Raw genomic sequence first — 17,152 nt, forward strand, 5'->3', positions numbered from 1 at the left:
TGCAAAAATTGAGGGGGGAAATGAAAAATCAGCCTTTTCAAATAACTTCAAAACAGAAGCAATTTTGAAATCTTGCAAAAATTTTAACAAAATTTCCTCTTTTTTTTTTTTTTTTTTTTTTTTTTTTTTTTAGTAATTACATGGAATTTCAGCATTTCTGAACAAGGCTACTTCAGTATGCACTTTTAGCTGGGAACCCAAGGGTGAAATTCTGACCTCATTAAAATCAATAGCAAAAGTCCCATTTACTTCATTAGGACCAGAATTTCAACCACTGTCTGTGAAGTGCTATAGTGTGCCAAGAATTCTTGAGGCCACTTGTGACAAGACAGGGAGTAGGATTGACACCTCCCCCCCCCCCCCAGCATCGAGTTAAGTCCATTCTCCTGTGGCTAATATTATCAAACATGGTTACTTACAATTGGGCATCTAAACCCATATTTATCCTCTAAATATTTGAGCTGATTTTCAAATGTGAGGAGCTCCCATAGCTGCTTTTGACTTCATTAGAAGCTCGGGTACTCAGCAGCTCTGAAAACCTAGCAGCCTAAAGGTGACTTTAGGTGTTGTGGCATTTGATTTGTAGGTTAGAAAAGAGTTGGTCTGTATCTGTATGGAGTCTGGACTCTCTGGCACAAATGTTTGCAGAAGGAAAAAAAATTCATCATCGTTTTCAAACAGAAAACCAAAAGAAACCCAACCCTGGTATCTAATAAAATCAAGCCCCTTTGGAAAGGACCAGTATCACCCAATTACCAGCCGCTCAAGGGACATGGAAGACTCCTTACCTGCTCAAATATATATCTCAGGAAGTTGATTTCATCAGTCAGAGGTTGCACCCTTGTTTCCAACTCTACTTTGGCCATGTAGCACAATCCACATCCTGAAGGAAAGATCAGAGATACCGTGAATTGTTTAATCTCCCATTAGGTATGGTTGAGCATGGCAGAAATAGCATTCTGTGTTCCCTGTCAAGAAACAGCTGTTCTGCTGTTGGGGCTTCCAATGTAGCGCTCAGAAAGGTGTGGGGAAAACAGGATCTTCGGGATTAGTTATTTTAATACCCATTGCAATAAAACCAAGGGGGACATGGCATAAAGTCATTCATTTGCACCACTATAACGGTTAGAATGTCCTTTCTTTCTTTCTTTCTTTCTTTCTTTCCTCCACTGCTCTCCTCAACTAACTATCCCTTTGGCAACTTTCAGGGACAGTAAGTTCAGAAGCTGAAAACGGGAATTTAAAGCACAAAAATGTGGTAATTTTGGTGAGGCACTCAGATGCCACAGTGATGGGCATCACAGAAATACCTGTATAGATTGAGAGGTGGACATATATTTGGGGGGGCATTTTCTGGGGAGACTGCATGAGAGCACCAGAGGTAGTGCTGGGTGCAGCGTTGACTGCATACCAGGGGAAAGGTCTCTGTGCTGTCTGCATGGGGCACACCAATTAAAGGCCATGAAGGGGAAAGGCAAGTGGTGGGCTCGCGAAAAAACCACTGGATCTTTGCTTATGTGAGTCTAGCTACTTCAACAACCTGTGCAACTGATGAAGAGAGGGTTCCATACTGGCCTAATTGAGCCATGGACGGGGAAGAGACTTAATTGGGGGAAGCAGCAAATGAACACAGGAAGGGGTTTAAACCACTGATGGGGGAGGAGAGGAAGGAGGAAGGGAGTGAACAAATAATGAATGAAAAACAAATCTAGGATAAGTTTTTTAAAAAGGAAAAGAAAATAGTGATAATCCAAATATGCCAACTAGGTTTTTGTTTGCAGTGTTGGTCCCAGGATATGACAGACACAAGGTGCATTAGGTAATATTGGGCCAACTACATTTGGCCAAAGAGACACGTGTTTGAGCTTACATGGAGCTCTTCTTCAAGTCTTAAGAGCGCCGTGTAAGCGCGAAAGCATGTCTCTTGGTCCAATAAAAGATATTACCTCACCTAACTTGTCTAATTATTTTTGCATGAAATTTTTTAAAACTTTAGGCATTTTTCCAAATTTTCTGCAAAAACTATTGTTTTTTGACCAAAACCAAAAATGTTCATTGTTCAGAAACTGTATTCTGTAAAGCAAACAAACAAAAAACCAGTTTTCGAAAAACAAAACCCCAAAACTGAACCAAAATCTGAAACGTTTGGACAAAAACAGAATTTTTACCAACATTTTTTCAGCTTCCAGTTTTCATCAAAAAAAAGTCTCAGAAATAATAATCATAATAATAATTCCACCAGTTCTACTGATAATACAAACAACAGGGTAAGTCATATCATGGTAGATATAAGCATTGGACTAATGGCAATGATACATCCAGTACTGAAGGGTTAAAAGAAAGGGGAGGGGGGTTAATAAAAAAGGAAAACCAGAGTAAATATTATACTAAGAGTTTAAATGATTCTTTCTTCTTTTCCAATTTCTTTTGTCCGCATTTCGATGGTCAGATCTTTGAAACACCGGTCTGTCTTGTTTTACGTCTATAAAGCACCTGGCTTTGAGGCGCAATGCATACAATGTAACTCACAGTGATGGTGATGATAATTAATAGCATTTCTAATTCCAGCCGTTATGAAGAATCCTCCCAGCTATGTGTCATTGCAATCAAATTAGTTTTGACGCAATGGGATTCCCCTCAGTGACATAACTACGAGTCCCCGGGCCAAACTGACGGGAGTTATACCAGTACATTCCTGACTGTGTATGTAATATTGTATATCTTTCCTAGGAGAATTTCCTGGTAAATATCCAAGACTATCATCTGATGTCTTTGCATTGCTAGGATACTAGTCCTGGATGGCAGTATAAAAGCCTATCTAGATATGGATATGGTGCTACCAGAACCGGTTAGAAAATCGGATTTTAGTCCTGCAAAAAACTGAATTTAAAAAAAAAATCATCCTAAATTGGGGTGAACAGACAACATTTTGAAAAAGTTTTGTGAAACCAACTTATGAAAAAAGATTTGTTTCAGGTCAAGCGAAGTGTTTTGTTTCAACAAATTCAAAATGTTTGGTTTCGATATTGTCCTTTGAAATTTGAATATAAACTAAATGTCCCTTACTAAAACTCGGGGGGGGGGGGGGTGGTTGGCTAGCTCCCAGTCCCAAAAGAAAGGGGGGGGGGTCGATGGGAAATCAGGACCCTGAGACTGATAGTCTTCAGGAACAATGGGGAGAGGACTATGCTCCAGGTCAGCCTGATTGACAGGGCAGGCAGGCTAATCAGGGAGTCAGGAGGCCAGGGGGATCCCATCCTCCATGTGAGACGGAATTGCCTGGGTCAGTCAGCGTGGGGCAGAGCTAAGGAGAGAGCAGGGGCCCGAGCTGAGCTGAGGAGCAGAGCTGGGCCAGCCCGAGGGGCCCGAGAAGCAGCCCAGGGAGCTGGAGGCAGAGCAGCAGCCGTGCTGAGGCAGAGTGGAGCTGGAGCTGGGGCCGTCCGGAGCCGGGTGCGGTAAGCAGCTGGGGGGAGCGAGGAGGGACCCTGGGCAGCGGGCCCAGCGCTGGGAGATGCCCCCAGCCAAGAGGCCTGGCAGGCCAGACTTGGAGGGGGATTGTAACCCCGACGGGGCGGGGGCGACGCTGGGAAGAAGGATCCTGCCACCTAGAGCCTGAGGGTGTGTGGCCACCGCCAGAGCAGGTATTCGGCCCGCAGCATCCCTGCAACACAGCCAGGGCCTGGGACGAGTGAGGAACAGAGTGAACTTCCCTGACATCCCAGAGACGCTGCTTGTGATGTCCCCGGGCCCCAGAGCGGGGTGACGGGTTTTCCTTTCACCTTTCCCATTTTTTTTTAATTGGTTGCTGTTTAATAAATTGTATCTACTTTGAACTGTGTGTGATGATCAGTGGGTCAGGGAAGCGTCCAGAGCAGAGAGAGCGCCCCGGCGTGGGGACACCCTAGCCCCTGCCCTGAGTGAGCACGACAAGGTTGGGGGTGGAGCCCCCCAGGAATCCTGGGCCCAGCCTTGTCGCGGTTACGAGGACTCAGCCAGACAGGAGAGTGGAAGGGGAGCCCTCGAGGTCAGGCAGGTTTCTGGGTAAAGGGAGTGGGAGCAAGGACTCAGATCCTCTCACTAGCCCATCTCACCGGGGTTGTGTATAAGCCAGGAAAGCTCCCCACAATAGCAGGACCATTCCCCCGCTGACATAAAGTACATTTTGAAACAAAAAATTGTTTTGACATGAAAAAGTCTTTGGTCTGAGAATGTCACAACGGGGCATTTTGACATTTTCAGAATGTTTTATTTTTTCCCCATGATTTCTTCCTAAACAAAAGCAATACGAGCAAAGATCGCTTTAAAGCATCTTTGTGCTCCCTCTCAACTTGGGTTGTGGTGGAGTCACCAGCCACTGGCAAATTTTAAAGCAAGATTGGATGTGTTTTTCTAAAATTTGCGCTGTAGTTCAAAGAGGAATTAATTCAGGGAAGTTCTATGGCCTGTATTATAGAGGAGGTCAGAGCAGATAATCACACAGAGGTCCCTTCTGGCCTTATAAGCTATCAATCTATGAATCCCAAACACTAATCCGGTGGCTTGTCAGAGACCAAATCAGTGCAAGTTAGAACAGCCCGAGGGCTTCTCTATTTTGCATCTGGCTGCCTAAGGCCTCAAAGGACTGATCCAGCAGTTGCGGGTTACTGAGGAGTAGAGACACCTTTGCCACATCCATAATGCCAGGAACAAGGGAGTGTAAACGTGCGGACTCACCCCTGCAGCGCCTCCTGCTGGTTGTCTTGAGGAATTAGCTCTCCAGCCATTGGAGCACCCTCTGCAGGCCGGTCTCCCGCTACCGCTTGGCCCCCGTGTCCCTCCCAGGACCCCGGTGCCCCTTTAACTGGGTGCTGCCCCCTGGCAGTACCCCCACAGGCTGGGTCTCTCCCTCCCAGGGGAACCCCCACCCACTACCCCCACTTTGCCTCAGTCTTGGCTACTGCCCAGTCCCCATCTAGCCCCTGTTCACTGGGGCAGACTGCAGTGTCAGCCACTCATCACAGGCAAGGGGTTCGGACCTGCTGCCTCTGCCTACCCATGGGCTGCCCCCTGCAAACCCATACTTAATAGGCCTTATCAGGCCTGCAGCCTGGGGCTTTCCTAGGCCAGAGCTCCCCGGCTCCCTTGGCCTTTCCCCAGCCCTGCTCCACAGTACCTTTTTCTGGCCTTTAACGAGGCCTGCAGCCTCGGGGGTTTCCAGGCCGGAGCTCCCCAGCTCCTTCTAGCCTTCCCCGAGCCCTGCTCTACTTTAGGTACCCTCTCAGCTTCCAGGCAGCCAGACCCTTCTCTCTCTACTACTAGAAAGAGACTGCTTTGCTCCTGGCTTCCTTGGCCTTTATAGGGCCAGCTGGGTCCGTTTGGGGCGTGGCCACAGCTGAGGCGGTTTCCCCAATCAGCCCAACTTTCCCTGCCACAGCCCTCTCCCAGGGCTGTTTTAAGCCCTTCAGGGCAGGAGCGGGGTAACCACCCCCGCTACAGGGAGGTTGGGGTGTAGAGGCACTTCAGCAGCTCTATGCCACCTGAGGACTCCCCTCGACAGGAGAACTCCTTTACTACCTGGTTATGCCAGCATGGTGATGGATTTGCACTGTTAGGCTACGTCCACACAAGAGCTGGGAGGTGCGATTCCCAGCTTGGGTAGATGTACCCCCACTACCTGTGCCTGAGTCAGCACCTAAAAATGGCAGTCTGGCCGTGCCCACTCAGGTTAATTGCCTGCGTACAATCCTGGCTGAGCCCCTGTGTACACCCTCGAATGGCTAGCCCATATTATTATTATTTTTTGGCAGCTAATGCAGGTTCTTCAGCATTGAAATTTTCCACAGAAACAATTTGTATTTTTGCCAAAATATTTCAATTTTCCATGACAAAAAATCGAACTGAAACACTTCCTCGCAGGTCGGTTTGGGCCTCATCAAAATGTTTCACTTTGTCAAACTGAAAAAAAAATTTTTTTTTGTGTTTCAAGTCAGTTTGACATTAACTTGAGCTACTGCTGTGCCTCATGGGAGTTGCAGTTCGGATGCTTCATGCCCCCATCTCTCTCTCTCTCCCAGAGCCAGGCTTACTGACTGGACTACATCTCCCATGATGCACTCTACCATTGGGGTGATTCTGTACTCAAAACTTCCATTCATTGTAGCCCTTCACCGGTGACATTTACCAACATCCCCATCCTGCTGAGAGGTAGGCTGTCGGATGCTCTGAGTGATCCCCCACAGCCTCATGCCCTCAGAGCACTGGATGAGTCCTCAGGCTCAACCAACGCAGTGCATCATGGGAGTTACATTACCGCAGTGCTTCATGGGCACCCAGCCCATCGAGGAGAATGGACACATGAGGCACTCATATGACAACTGCCACCAGGCTCTACAGCAGCTCAAGTGGGACACACAATAATGTCAAACCGAGGCAAAACAAACCATCTCAATTTGGGAACATCAAAACAAAACGTTATGAATCCAAAATTTTTGGAATTTTCCATTCTGACAGAAAAAAATTGATTTTTCAGCTTTTGGCACCAATTCAGGACTAAAATAAATTTTGAAATATCAGAATTTCCCACTGGATGAAAATTCCAGTGTTCAATCAGTTCAAGTTACAACTAAGCTGGGGTTTCTTCGGAAATTTGCCTATTTATTGCCCTTCGGAGCCCAGAGAAGTTTAAGACCAGAAGGGATCTCTTCTAATCTCCTGCATGACACAGGCTGTAGGATTTCACCCTGTGATTCCTGCATCATTCCCATAACTTCTGGCTGAGCTAAAGGGTACATTTTAGAAAGACATCAAGTCTTGGTGTCCATGTGATGGAGCATCCACCTCTTCCCAGGCTGTTTCAATGGTTAATTACCTTCTCTGTTAAAAACATGCACCTGAGTTCCCGTGCATCTAGCTTCAGTTTCCAGGGATTAAATGTTGTTTTATCTTTGCTAGACATAATGAGCACCAAGCTCCCACCTTACACAACGTGCTGGTGAGAATTGTTCCACTGACACTTCTCTTTCTCTGCTCAAAGGACATGTGTCTCAGATTCAGTAGCATGTGGGTCTTGTCTGCTGTGACCACAGTAATGTAGAGACCTAGGTTTTATTCACCACTCCATAACACGAAGTGTGACTCCCTTGATTTCAGTAGAGTCACACTGGCATAATACTAGCATAATGGAAAACCAGGCCCAGTTGTTATTATTTCTTTTCAGCTGCACGGTGACCTCAAAAAAAAAATTCAAACTGCCCTGCCTCTAGGAAATGAACCCTATGTCAATAATCTTAACAACATTTCAGAACATACGGGGCCAGACTGTAAGCTGGCCTAGGTCCATGGACTTCAACAGACCTTCACTGATTTGCATTAGCTGAGAATTTTGCCCAGAGTATCATTTTATGTCTGTTTTTTAACCAGAAGAACAGCTCTGGCTTTTCATTCAGGATCCTGACCACAGACCTATTCAGTCTTGTATAATAATAATGACACATAGACATGATCTGACTTGTCTGCAGTTTATTGAAAATGGTCACACCCCAAGAAAATGGGATGCCCCATGAGTAGGAAAGGTAGGTAAATGGTGACAGTACAGTATATTCTACATCACAGAATGCTTTGCAGTGAATAGTTTGCTCTGTTATCTTTACAATAAAGGCACAAATACATCCGGTGGAATCAGGTGCAACTAAAGGAGGATGGGGGATGAGTGGAATTGGTTTATGGTGAATGTTGGTTAGAGCCTGTCTTTGGATACCCAAAATAACAAACCTGCCTAATCATTCCTTAAGGGGAAGCCTATCGTGTCTAGATAGCCACACAAACATTTCTAATTCCTCGACTCAGCTGAAGGTGGATTATAATTCCCCCCACATTTACCGCAACTCAGACCTATTTGTAAAGCACGCAAATAGGAGATGCAAGGCACAGGAAATACAATAGCACCCAAGAAAACATAGCCATTTTGGAAGAAGCGCTAGGAAAAGAGAAGGAAAGTTGAGTTTTATACACATTACCCCTTGACAGCCACAACAGCCAAAAATCTACAGCACACCCAGAGGGGCAGAGCTCTCCCTCCTCTAAATCAGCTCGCTGCTTATTGATATCCTCAAGTGATGCATTACTTTACAGGGTCTTATAACATTTAATCGGTGGGTGCATTTCAATTGATACGGACATTTGGTTTAAACCCAGCAGGCGTTGCTGCCAGGATGGCGCATCGCTCCCGCCCTCCCTTTGGGGAAGATGCGGTCGGGATCAGGTGGTGTTTCGAGGGTGTGGGCTGTAAGGGATACAGTTCATTTCTTTTCTGGATACCAGAGTTGGGTTAGGTGGGCTGTGCTGCTGCCATTTGAAGATAAAAAGATGCTTCTTTCTTTCTGGGGCCTGGCTCCAGTGCTCAGTACCCTCCTGAACCGGATTTGGTGGAGAAAGACGTGGTGCATCGCCGTGTGACCGAGGAACCGCCGCTGGAGCAGATGCCGCTGCCGCCACCTCCATAGCCTCTTCCGCTTCCAGAAGAGAAGCCACCACCTCCAACGGTTCTGCCGCCGTATCCACCACCACAGACGACAACTCCGCTTCCGCCACTGAATCCTCCGCCTCCACCGAATCCACCGCCACAGATCCCTCCTCCGCTTCCGCCGCCGAATCCTATGTTTCCTCCGCCGAATCCACCACCACAGATGCCGCCTCCGCTTCCGCCGCCAAATCCACCCCCGATGACTCCTCCACTTCCACCTCCACCAATGACAGCTGCAAGAAAAGCACAGGGTCACCCCGTCAGCGTAAGGATAGCCCACAAACCCCAGGGAAATACAAACAACATATATCAACGTGAAGACCACAAGCTACTTACAGACATTCACATGGCCACCTCCGGCTATCCTGTGTAGGGAAAGGGACATAGGTCATTCATCCAGGAAAGCAGGTCATGCTTCCAAAGAGCCCTGCTCATTTCAGAACTTCCCATCCTTAGTGCAAAGGATGTTGCTAAGTATTTCTTTATTTCCCACTTATAATAGCTCCTACCAGCAAATCTGGGAACTTGAAACCATTTGAAACACAAATCCCAACAGGCAATGCACCTACCTGGACTCCTCTCCTTCCAGCAGTTTCCTGTACATGGCGATCTCAATATCCAGGGCAAGTTTGACATTCAGCAGTTCCTGGTACTCTTTCAATAAGTTAGCCAGATCCGCCTTGTCTTTCTGCAGGGCATGTTCAAGATCATCCAGTTTTGCCCTAGCATCCTTGAGGGCCATCTCGCCCTTCTCCTCTGCCTCAGCAATGGCAGACTGCAGATTTGCGATCTGCAAAAGAGGAAAGGCAATGTCTAAATTCCACTCTAGACCTACTTCATGATCGGATTCACCAAGGCTACGTGTAGCTGGAAAACGACCTGGGGCATTGCCAAAAATTTCAATTTTTCATTCCCCGCCCCCGCAAAAAAAAGTGGCTGTCTCCACGTTGTGTATGCATTAGCTGCCTAGTGTGACTCAACACCCCGCAGGAGAGCTTGGCTCTCCATTCCCCACACCACCCCATATTACAAAGTGCTGAGAGATGGAGCCCGCCAAGGAGGCAGATGCGTTCCAAGCAAGTGCTGACTCTCAAAGATCTGCAAGTTTCACCGACTTCAACCAGCATTGGTGTTTTTAATCAGCAGATGCCACGCCTGCAGGCTGCGAAAGGGCTTCCAGAACTCTACTGCTGCTCCTGGAATGCCAAGGGAATATTATCCCTGATCCAGCCCCGCACTGATACATATAAAAAGTTCCCGAGCCATACCTGCTTCTTCACACTTTCAATTTCCGCCCGCATTCTCTGGATGCTCCTCGTTAGCTCTTGGATCTCTGTCTTGGTGTTGCGCAAGTTGTCCCCGTGTCTTCCAGCTGTGCTCTGCAGCTCTTCATACTGATGGGCAGAAATAAAACAACCACTGAACCACATATCGCTGATACCTACAGAACACTTGGTAATTGTTAGGCAGCTGCTGTGCCATGTCTGCTGCCCATCATACTGGCCTATAGTATCTCCATTAGGCACCCACATAGATGCAGAGATCTTTGGGAACTACAATATGGTTCTCTGCAGTGTGAAGCCCCCATGACCCCATTCCACATCTTTGGTTCTATTCAGAATTCGTGCACAAACATGAACCATGGATCCTCTTGGATTGTGTGTAAGAAGGGAGCTCCTGCCTGGAAGTCTATAGGTGTAAATATTTGCTTACTATGTGTAGTTCTTCCACTGCAACTGAGCTGTATTTATGAATCAGCGGTGAGCGATATTTACCATCCACGTATCTTTAGCCGCTTGATTACTTACCCTGGACTGGTACCAGGCCTCTGCCTCAGCTCTACTTCTCTGAGCGATGATCTCATATTGATTTCGGACTTCCTGAATGATGCCATCCAGATCTAGATGTCTGTTGTTATCCATGGATACAACCACTGATAAGTCCCGACTTATCGTCTGCAACTGAGATAATTCCTGCAAAGCACCAAAACATTAGTCATCTCTCTCCTGTATCGTTCATTCATGTTATTTCCCATCTCTGCCCCTTTTCCTATTCTCCAATCTAAAGACTGCCTACAGAGATCTGTTTACTTCCATTTAGAACAGACATAGCCTGTCATAGAATAAACACAGCTGAGGAGGAGGATATCTTTCAGAAATGAGGGTGGTACAAGGAGGTCCTTGGCTTGTTTCCAAAGTCACAGCAATTATGAGAGCTGATCAAAATTCTTAAAGGAAAATAAACAGCCTTGTCTCAAAAAGAAAACTTTTTGTGGCTAAGTTTCATTCTTCAGCTGAAACTGGAAAATGAAAACATTTGCCTTCCCGCTCCCCCCCCCCATTATACAAAAATAGAAAGGAAGGGGTGGGGAGAATGTGGCATATTCTACAAAAATAGATGTAAATATGAGAAATCAGCCCTTTTTCAAGAACTCCCAAACAGAAGCATTTTGGAAATTTGTTAACAAATATTTCCCCGTTTCCCCACCAGCCCTGGTAATTAGACAGCATGTCAGCATTTCTGAACTATAGGAGTACTGGGCTACTTAGTTCAGGAAATTGAAGCCAAAGGGTGAAAACTTGGCATAATTAAACTCAATGGCAAAAGTCCCATTGATTCATTAGGGCCGCAGTTTAACCCAATGTCTGTGAAGTGCTATACAATAAGTGCCAAGAATTCTTGAGACCCTTCAGTGACAAAGCAGAGACTAGAACTGGTCCTCAGCCTTGAGTTCAGTCCATTTGTCTGCGGCTACAATGATCAAACATGTTTGCTTAAAGTTAGGCCTCTAGATCCATATTTACGCTCCGAATAAATGGGCTGATTTTCAAAAAAAAGGAGCCCCTATTGACTTCAGCAGAAGCTGTGGGTGCTGAGCGGCTCTGAAAATCTGGCATCCTAAAGGTGATTTCAGGTGCCTGGCATTTGGTTACAGGTTAGAAATGAGTCAGTCTCTACCTGTATGGAGTCAGACTTTCTGGCACAAATGTTTGCAGAAGGAAAAAAAAATCATTGTCAGTTTCCAACAGCTCTAGCCATCACCCAAGAGAAACCCAACCCTGGTAGCTAATCAAAGTCAAGCCTCTTTGGAAGGGATCTACATCACCCAATTACCAGCTGCTCAAGGGAAACGGAAGACTCCTTACCTCCTCAAATATAAATCTCAAGAAGTTGATTTCATCAGTCAGACCTTGCACCCTTGTTTCCAATTCTACTTTAACCATGTAGGCATTATCCACATCCTGAAGGAAAGATCAGAGATACCGTGAATTGTTTAATCTCCCATTGGGTATGGTTGAACATGGCAGAAATAGCATTCTGTGTTCCCTGTCAAGAAACAGCTGTTCTGCTGTTGGGGCTTCCAATGTAGCGCTCAGAAAGGTGTGGGGAAAACAGGACCTTCGGGATTAGTTATTTTATTCCCCATTACAATAAGACCAAGGTGATGTAGCATCTTTGGAAGATTTTGTGGACATTAAGTGGAGAAGCTGAAAACCTGACTTGTAAGGCACAAAAATGTGTTAATTTTTGTCAGGTACTCAGATAGCACTGTGATGGGCACCATAGAAATACCTGCATAGGCAGACATATATTTTTCTGGGCATCTGACAAATTCAGTTACCCAATCACAAGTGGATATTGGGTTGTAACACACAGGTCGTAGCAACTTGGGTATTTTGGTGCAGGACTATGTCTAACTGGCATTTTTTTTTTTTTTTTTTTTGCTTCTAATTATGATTGTCATTGGTTATATTTTCATTGAAGACAGAATCCCGCTGACCCCCTGTTTAAAGCTTCCCACCGCATTCTTTAGTTAGCATCGCTGCTTACCTTCTTGAGCACCACGAACTCATTCTCAGCAGCTGTGCGCTTGTTGATTTCGTCTTCGTACCTGTTTCAAGTAAAGAGACAAGCTGGGTTTATTTGAGTTTTGCTGCTTCAGTTACCAGTAAAGAAAGGCTAGACTCAACTAAGGTTCAAATCAAGTCTAATGTCAAATAATCTAGATATTTAAATCAGAGAACCTGTCTAACTCTCTGTTCTCATCTCCTTCTCTTCCCCATTTTACTACACCAAAGATGAGCATCTAAATGACCCTTCATGTTGTATTACCACTAACTCTTTCTTGCTAGCATCCAGATGGGATCCAATTCATCACTCCTACATCCTTTCCACCTTCAGATCCCTCCTCAAAACACACTTCTTCCTCGAGGTCCACAGCCCATCAGCCACCCTCTTAAGAAAAGAACTGCTGTAACGCAACTGATAAGAAAGAACATTAGAACTCAGGGCTTATTATATACCTATAAACAGAATGGGGTGGGTTTTTTTCTTAAGTAGTGAATAAAAATGTTTCTCTGTTCTTGGGCTTTAGCCTTCTTGTGATTTTCAAACCACAGATGGGAATTAGCGGTCCAATTCCCATTGACTACCCAGGGTCAGGTGCCTCTCTGCCATTTGTGCCTTTGAAATTAGGCCATGTTGGGATTTTCAGCCATAATTGGTATCAAAGAGTTTATGGATGGTGAAAACTAGCCCCTGCCCTTTACCACTGAAGGCACAGTAAATTGATTGATCGAGTTTGCTATAACTGTAATATGTTTTAATTTAATATTTTGTTTCTTACTCTTTTAATGCACTTACTTGCGCTTGTACTCCTCGACATACTGCTGCATGTTCTCCAGTTCTGACTGCAATTGTCCCTTCTGATTTTGGAGTCCATCTAGCCTCCTCCTCAAGGTTTGGATAAAATTCTCAAACAAGGGCGCTAAGTCCTTCCTAATAATTGTTCCGCCTTGCTGTTGTAAGAGTTCCCACTTGGTGACCAGAACTTTATTTTGTTGTTCCAAGAACCGGACCTGAAACCCAAAAAGCAGATGGATTAAGTATTCCCTATAATACTTGGAAGAGCGGCACTACTCAAAGATCCTGCTGCATTGTGCAAACAGGAGAGTTCTTTCTCAGTTGAATGGTAATATCGAAGGTGGTCAAAGTCATCAAAGTTTGAAAGGTTGATGAAATTTCAAGATATGGATGGCATTTGGGGATTTGAAACCAAATTGCAGAACATTTCAGTTGCATTTTCACCCTGTTTTGCAAAATCTTTGAGCACATTGAAATGTTTCAACTTTTGGAAAATTTTAGGAGAACCGATTTTTGCAAAAACCTTTCCGCTCACTGCCCTCCAACCAGCACTTTGCAATATAACTTAGGACTATTCCGTCAAAACTCAGAATGGCAACCAAACAGAATCTGAAATAGTGAGCTCCATCACTGAAAACATTCTGGGGCAGATCTTGAGCTAGAGTAAACTGTCCTAGTTGCATTGAAGCTGAGGATCTGCCAAATTAGAAATCCTAGTTTTCCACTGTAAAGGGGTCATTTGATAATCAAATTAGGTAGCATTTGACAGGAGGCCATGTGGAAAGAGAAATTCACAGTAGTACGACCAGCTAGCGAATGCTAAAGATGTTGTGATGACTTGAACGTGACTTTCTGGAGCATCCTACAGCTCAAAGCCCAAGAGTAGCTTGGGTAGCTGAATCCATGGCAAGGCCCATTCAGGAGAAGCTTTTGATCTCTCTCGGTCTCTGGATGAGACATTCTAGCCTATTTCTGATCACTGCTCAATTGTCCTTTCTTACCAAAACTGAGATGGAAATACAGAAACCACCCTTTCTGCAGTACACAAAGCCGTTCCAAGTGCCCCCCTACTGCCCTGACTTCTCACCTTGTCGATGAATACTGCAAACTGGTTGTTGAGGACCTTGATCTGCTCCTTCTCCTGAGTTTTCACTTGCTGGATATGGGGGTCAATCTCCACATTGACCGGCTGCAGGAGGCTTGGGTCAACGTGAACGGGCTGGATGCCTCCAGGCTGCCCAGGTCTGCCAGGTCCAAAGCCAGGTCCAAAGCCGGGTCCAAAGCTGGGTCCACCAAAGCCCAGTCCGCCTCCAAAGCCGCCCGCTCCTCCTCCAAAGCCGCCCGCTCCTCCTCCAAAACCACCCGCTCCTCCTCCAAAGCCACACGGTCCTCCTCCAAAGCCGCCCGCTCCACCTCCATAGCCACCCGCTCCACCTCCAAAGCCGCCACCGAAGCCACCACCTCTGCACCCAAATCCTCCACCGTAAGAAATCCTCGCACCTCCGCCTACACCATGCAGACTCCTGCTGCCAAACCCTGCACAGCGTCCGCCACCTCCATAGCCCCTGGAGGAATAGGAGCTGTAGCTACTCCTGACTCGGCCCCCCCCTCCTCCACCAGCACCAATGGCAGAGCATGAGCTGTAGCTCCTTCTGCTGCCTCCAGTGGACGGCGTGCACGGCTGGAGATACATGGCTGCTCCTTCTAAACAGAGTGGGAGACGAAGAGGAGAAGAATCACCGTTTCTGTGGTGCAAGGAGATGGGTGCACAGTGAAGGGAAGTGAGTCCCTCTGAATCCAGTGCTCGAGATGCTCCCTTTTAGCTGCTTCGGGAGATGGGCTGGGCTTGCATGGGCGTGACCGAGGATATGATCTTATTGTGTTCTTGAGCTTGGTGTGCTTGACAGATTTTGATCTTCAATTGGCCAATGACCCTGCCCAGTCACACGCCCCTGCAGCGCAGAAGGGAAAAAAGCAAAACAAGAACAATGTCACATACGCCTCCCGGTAACTCTCTCTGACTAAGATGCCTTGCACTTTTTTAGGGTGTCTGAAATGATCTCTCTTTAAAATGATGCTGTGAATCATTCATTTCCCCCTTATTCTGGATGGGTACCGTTTATCTGTATCTTTATCTGGAACTTGCCTCGTAAAGCCCCATGGCAGGCAAACGTTTTAGGGGATGCCAAATAATAGCACAGCTTTCACAATTCCCCACACACACACACCTATGATTACACCCTAAATCTGCTTTCTCCATGGAAAATTGCCTTTGGCTTCTGAGAACCGGTTGCCCAATCCAAAGCGGGAGCTGAGCATATTGCAATTGGAGGAGGCTCTACACGGTCTCATTAAAATAAGACTTTTACCAGAGAGGTGAATTTGGGCTTTTCACCCCTGAAGCTTCCTAAAAATCTCTTGTAATGGGAGCTTCTGTTACCAGTGACCTTAATTCCTGCAGAGGTGAATCCTAGAATCTGTAGTCCTAGAATCTCCCGATTATCTGGTATCGTGAGTAACTTGGGCAGCAACATGGATGAGAAATGCAATGATCAACAGAGCGTGCAAATCCCCCTGTCCTCTGTGTTATTCTGAAGACTAAAAGCAAATAAGCAACACTGAGAAGCATCAACGGACACTCAGGATACAGCTACATTGAAATAAAAGCCCCAAAGCATGGCTGCAGCTGGCCCAGATCAGCTGACTTGGACTCATGGGCTGCAGGGCTAAAAATTGCTGTGTAGACACTCGGGCAGGAGCCCAGGCTCTGGCACCTTCCCCCGCCTTGTGACTATACAGCAATTTTGCAGCCCCTCAGCCCAAGCTCCGCAAGCCCGCGTCTGCTGACCGGGGCCAGCCGCAAGTGTTTAATTGCTGTGTAGACGTATTCAGATGCTAGGGTGATGAGTGTGGACATACAACTAGATAGAGAACTAGACAGTGAGACAAAGAGATAGATAAATAAGTAACAAATGATAGCTAACTAGTGGAGGCCTTGTTTAAAAAGTGCCATGCATGGCTATGGTGCTGTTTAGATAATAAACAATACAGCTGTTGAGTATTGTAAAACAGCTGGGTAGCTCATGAGAGAAAGAGAGAGACTTACAAATATATATAAAAGCGTCATACAATCATCATTTTAACTGTCTGAATGCTATTTATCAAATACACCTGTTGACTAGTTTTGCCCATTTTTATTCAGCAATTTGAATTTCTTTCTGAGAGTCAGCCTGCACTAACAAATAATACAAGTCATGGGGCAGAATTTTTTTAAACCACCATTGGAGTCAGGCACCTGGGCGCTTTTGAAAATCCCCACTAGGCACTTATCCTTAGGCACCTAAATACCTTTGAAAATCTAGCCTTAAGTCCCATTTTCAAAAGTCGCTGACGCACTCAGGAGCCTCTCACCGACTTTCACAGGGTGTGAACTAGGCTCCTAAAGGCCTAAGTCCTTCGGAAAATGGGACTCCTGGGTCAAGTTTTGGAAAATGTGACCCTTTTGAAAATTTTAGCCCAGGTCTCCACGAGAGAAAGAGAGTACAGGGTGTGTCTCACTCCTTTGTAACAGGCTGCATCTAAACACAAAACACTGCCATCCCTGCAGTGGGGAGTGGGCCTGCTCCCCCTTTAAAGGTGCAGCGAACACACAACAAGCCACAACCAATGCACTCTGCATACCATACACAGACTAAAGCACTCCCGTTTTATTGATCAGTCTAATTCACTCCACTGTAGTGCACAGTAGTGCAGGGTTCATGGAGGTGCTGTGCTCTTGCAGATACAACAACCAGGATGCTTTTTCTCTGGCTTCTCTGACGATTGCCAAATACACTATCATAAAATCTCACGGCCCACGACAGGAGGGGAGTTGTTAAGTCAGCTGAACGCCGCTGTCCTAATTTCAGTCACTCAGGTAACACACGTATTGAGTCACAGCACTGTCTCCAGCCAAAGTCAGGCAATTAAAGCATGATTTTATCATCAATCATCCTCATCCAGTTCAAA

The 17,152-nt window shown here is 46.0% G+C and overlaps 1 protein-coding gene across 1 annotated transcript; it reads right to left on the reverse strand.

Annotated features, from left to right (window-relative positions):
• Nucleotides 1-7,482: 7,482 nt before the first annotated feature.
• On the reverse strand, nucleotides 7,483-14,925 carry LOC117889058 (keratin, type II cytoskeletal 5-like). The gene is made up of 9 exons (XM_034792877.1): nucleotides 14,232-14,925; nucleotides 13,145-13,359; nucleotides 12,332-12,392; nucleotides 11,647-11,742; nucleotides 10,309-10,473; nucleotides 9,769-9,894; nucleotides 9,070-9,290; nucleotides 8,837-8,865; nucleotides 7,483-8,733 (listed from the first exon to the last, which is right to left on the reverse strand). Exons 1-9 carry the CDS (start codon nucleotides 14,835-14,837, stop codon nucleotides 8,378-8,380), a joined length of 1,875 nt encoding a protein of 624 aa, XP_034648768.1. The 5' UTR covers nucleotides 14,838-14,925; the 3' UTR covers nucleotides 7,483-8,377.
• Nucleotides 14,926-17,152: the final 2,227 nt, after the last annotated feature.

The sequence above is a fragment of the Trachemys scripta genome, chromosome 16 (genome assembly GCF_013100865.1).
Source record: "Trachemys scripta elegans isolate TJP31775 chromosome 16, CAS_Tse_1.0, whole genome shotgun sequence".
Lineage (NCBI taxonomy): Eukaryota > Metazoa > Chordata > Testudines > Emydidae > Trachemys > Trachemys scripta.

Excerpts from the sequence above, each read along its gene's own strand:
- LOC117889058 (XM_034792877.1), bottom strand. The coding sequence starts at position 14,837 with ATGTATCTCCAGCCGTGCACGCCGTCCACTGGAGGCAGCAGAAGGAGC. Across the intron at positions 13,360-14,231 it reads TTGCAGTATTCATCGACAAG|GTCCGGTTCTTGGAACAACA; the intron begins GTGAGAAGTCAG and ends TTTGGGTTTCAG. Across the intron at positions 8,734-8,836 it reads AGGTGGCCATGTGAATGTCT|CTGTCATTGGTGGAGGTGGA; the intron begins GTAAGTAGCTTG and ends CTTTTCTTGCAG.